This window comes from Phalaenopsis equestris, unplaced genomic scaffold (assembly GCF_001263595.1).
Source record: "Phalaenopsis equestris unplaced genomic scaffold, ASM126359v1 Scaffold001170, whole genome shotgun sequence".
Taxonomy (NCBI): domain Eukaryota; kingdom Viridiplantae; phylum Streptophyta; class Magnoliopsida; order Asparagales; family Orchidaceae; genus Phalaenopsis; species Phalaenopsis equestris.
Window position 1 is genome coordinate 126233 of NW_018165609.1, and position 2897 is coordinate 129129.

The 2897-nt window shown below is 30.8% G+C and overlaps 1 protein-coding gene across 1 annotated transcript in view; it reads right to left on the reverse strand.

The window, feature by feature from the left end:
• Positions 1 to 2324: 2324 nt before the first annotated feature.
• LOC110033401 overlaps positions 2325 to 2897 on the reverse strand; it is a 12663-nt gene continuing 12090 nt past the window's right edge. Inside the window, exon 5 of the mRNA XM_020737369.1 lies at positions 2325 to 2617. Coding sequence (XP_020593028.1) covers positions 2514 to 2617 — 104 coding nt within the window. The 3' untranslated portion in view covers positions 2325 to 2513. The remainder of the gene's footprint in view (positions 2618 to 2897) is intronic.

Here is a 2897-nt window from a genome sequence, read left to right on the forward strand (position 1 = left end):
AAATTAAATGTCTTATAAATAAAAGATAGAGGTTGGGGAAATTTCTTTTAATTTCCAATGTTATTGATGTGCCAATGTAGTGATGCTAATTCAATTTTTTTTATTATTATTATTTGCAAAACTATAAAACTATGTATAAAGAAATTAATGAAAATATCATATCCCAAAATTTTAATTTAAACATTTTCAAAATTTTCAATAGTGAATTTTTTTAGACAATTATATATTGAATTGAAGAGTAAATTGACGTTCTCTAATTATTAAAAATTATATTAAGTTTTTTTGTTTAATTTCGAATCATTTAAATTATATTAAAAATAAAATTACTTTTTATTACATCTTCCAATTAAATTTTTATTATAACCCTAACATTTGAACTTTCAGTCTCTTGTGTTCATCAAGTTCAGTGTCAAACCCAATTTTCAAAACCTTACAACGCAAAGAGATGGATATCCAAAACTTCGCCCCCTTTAAATTTCTCTTTGACCCTTTATTTATAGGTTCTAGTTCAGAATTTTGATGTTACGAGATGGATTAACTAAGAAGTAAAAAAATAGATAAGAGCCCATGAAGTGTAAAATTGAAAAGTATGAAAATATGTAATATGCATGGATAGATGACACAAAGCAATATTTGGGTTAAGTAGTCATCAATATTGTTGAAATCCCAAGTTTCCTCGGGAGATATTGTTAGCTCAAAAAATGAAGCTTTTGACTAGCTAAAATGAAGTCCCTGGCTTCCTGGTTAAAGGTTGAATTCTTAAAGAAGTCATCGACTAGCCATATGGGCATATAGCTCTAAGCTTTGGCTAATAGGCTAAGTTATATCTTGGGTTGAGCCTGCTTAGGCAAAGCTCACTTTGATCCTCGTGAAGCGATTTAATCCTTGTTAATTTTATCATTACTTTGGAGAGTTCATCATGATTCAAATGAATTACCTATACTTTGAATGAGTTAATCATGATTACATTCAGTCACTTCCAACTAGCTTTACTTTAATTAGACTATTAAGGTATTTAGATGTACAAATGAGTTCATGTGGCTTGTTTAAGTTCTAGCTGTTTAACCAAATAATTATGCATGGCTCTGTAAGGTGAATTGCATATCTGCTTATCAGAAAATTCAAAGCTGTTCAAGTTTACGGGTTCATTTGGGGCAACCATAGCTTCTTTATACATGAGGATATAAATTTATTGTGAGAAAAATAATTTCTTTGTAAGCTACTCTGAACATTAACAATATGTTTTCTTTTTGAAAAAAAATTGACAACTTTCCTATTACCATCCCATTTCACCAAATAATTATGCATGGCTCTGTAAGGTGAATTGAAAAAAATTGACAACTTTCCTATTATCATCCCATTTCACCATATCTAGTTAAAAGAAATAGCTTCCCAACAAAAACAAAAAAGGAAGTAACAAATAAATAACTAAACACAGCTATCATGACGATTTGAAGAGGGAAAAAATTACCCAGAATAGACTTAAGATCTTAAATGTCAGCCATCATCGCCTCCCGCCATTTTTTTAACCGTTAAGATTAAAATACATTATTATCATTAGAAATGTTATGTACATTTTGACTTGCAAATACTAAAAGCATTCAATTAGGAAGATGAATGTAACTTCGTGATAAAGCTAATAAAGTTGCATGAAATTAAAGGTCCGTTTGGAGCAGCTTATAAGTGCGGTGTTTGGTTTGCACGTTTTTAAAAATGCTGGTTTTTTACACTAAACTCAGGCCGCGAGTCGACACCCACGGACTGCATTTCAGCATAAGTTCTTTATTCTGAAACGCAAAAACTGCCCCAAATAGAAATTTTAAGCCAATCAAAAATTAATTTAAAACATTGTTATTTCAGTTTCGAGTGAAATTTCAAATCGCCATAATTTGGAGAAAATTTTATGCCTAGGATGCTTACTCGACTCACATACAAAAATATACAAATATTTTATTAATACTAGCACAATATTTCCTTGACTTATTTTTTTATCTTGATTTACTTACAAGATTCTCAAAGTTGAAACCTACATAAAAACCTTTTTTCCTGTTTCAAACAATTTAGATTCATAGTTGGCTCAAGAGCATAATATTAAATCCAGCTATATGCATTTTCAATATTTAGATTCAAAACCAGAGAGTTTGAAGCCATCCCTAATTGGCAATGGCAATTCATGACAGATTGCGAGTAATAATAACATGAAAATTAGAAGAGAAGCAAATAACAATTGAATGCTTTTTAAAAAAACTTGAATAACCCTTTCCTTCAATTAAACCGGCAAACGAACGAGTATCATAACACTTGATCTAATGCAAAATAAGACATTGTAAAACTTTAATTCAACTAACACCATAAAATCTTGTAAGAAACAGCCATCAAAATCAACATTTTCACTAATAAGTTATCAAAAAATCTAAATTAGTAAGAACATAGCAAGGGGCAAATTCCATCATCTTTTAAGATCAAGTCATTTGTACCTAAGAGTCCATATCTCAGTAGGAAGAGCAAAAGGGCTACCGAGAAGAAATCTTCCATAGCCTATCACAAACCTCAAAAGGGGGCATCGCTGGGTCGAACTCAAACTTTTCAACCTTTTTCTTGCTCCGCTCCACAATAACTGTGATTAGTCTTAAGGTTCACAGAACCAAGCATTTTAACAAAGTTATTATTGGGCTCTAGTAAATTTCTAGAGCAAGTGGCAGATACTTCTGCAGATTAAAGGAGCTATAAACTTCAATATATCTATGGCTATATATCAATATAAATAATATATATATATATAGGAATCGAATCCCAGATCAAAGGGGACTTACAACAAACAAGTAGATGTCCGACCAACTAATCTGACTATACGGCGCGCGCGCACACACACATAGATATGTATATATATATATATA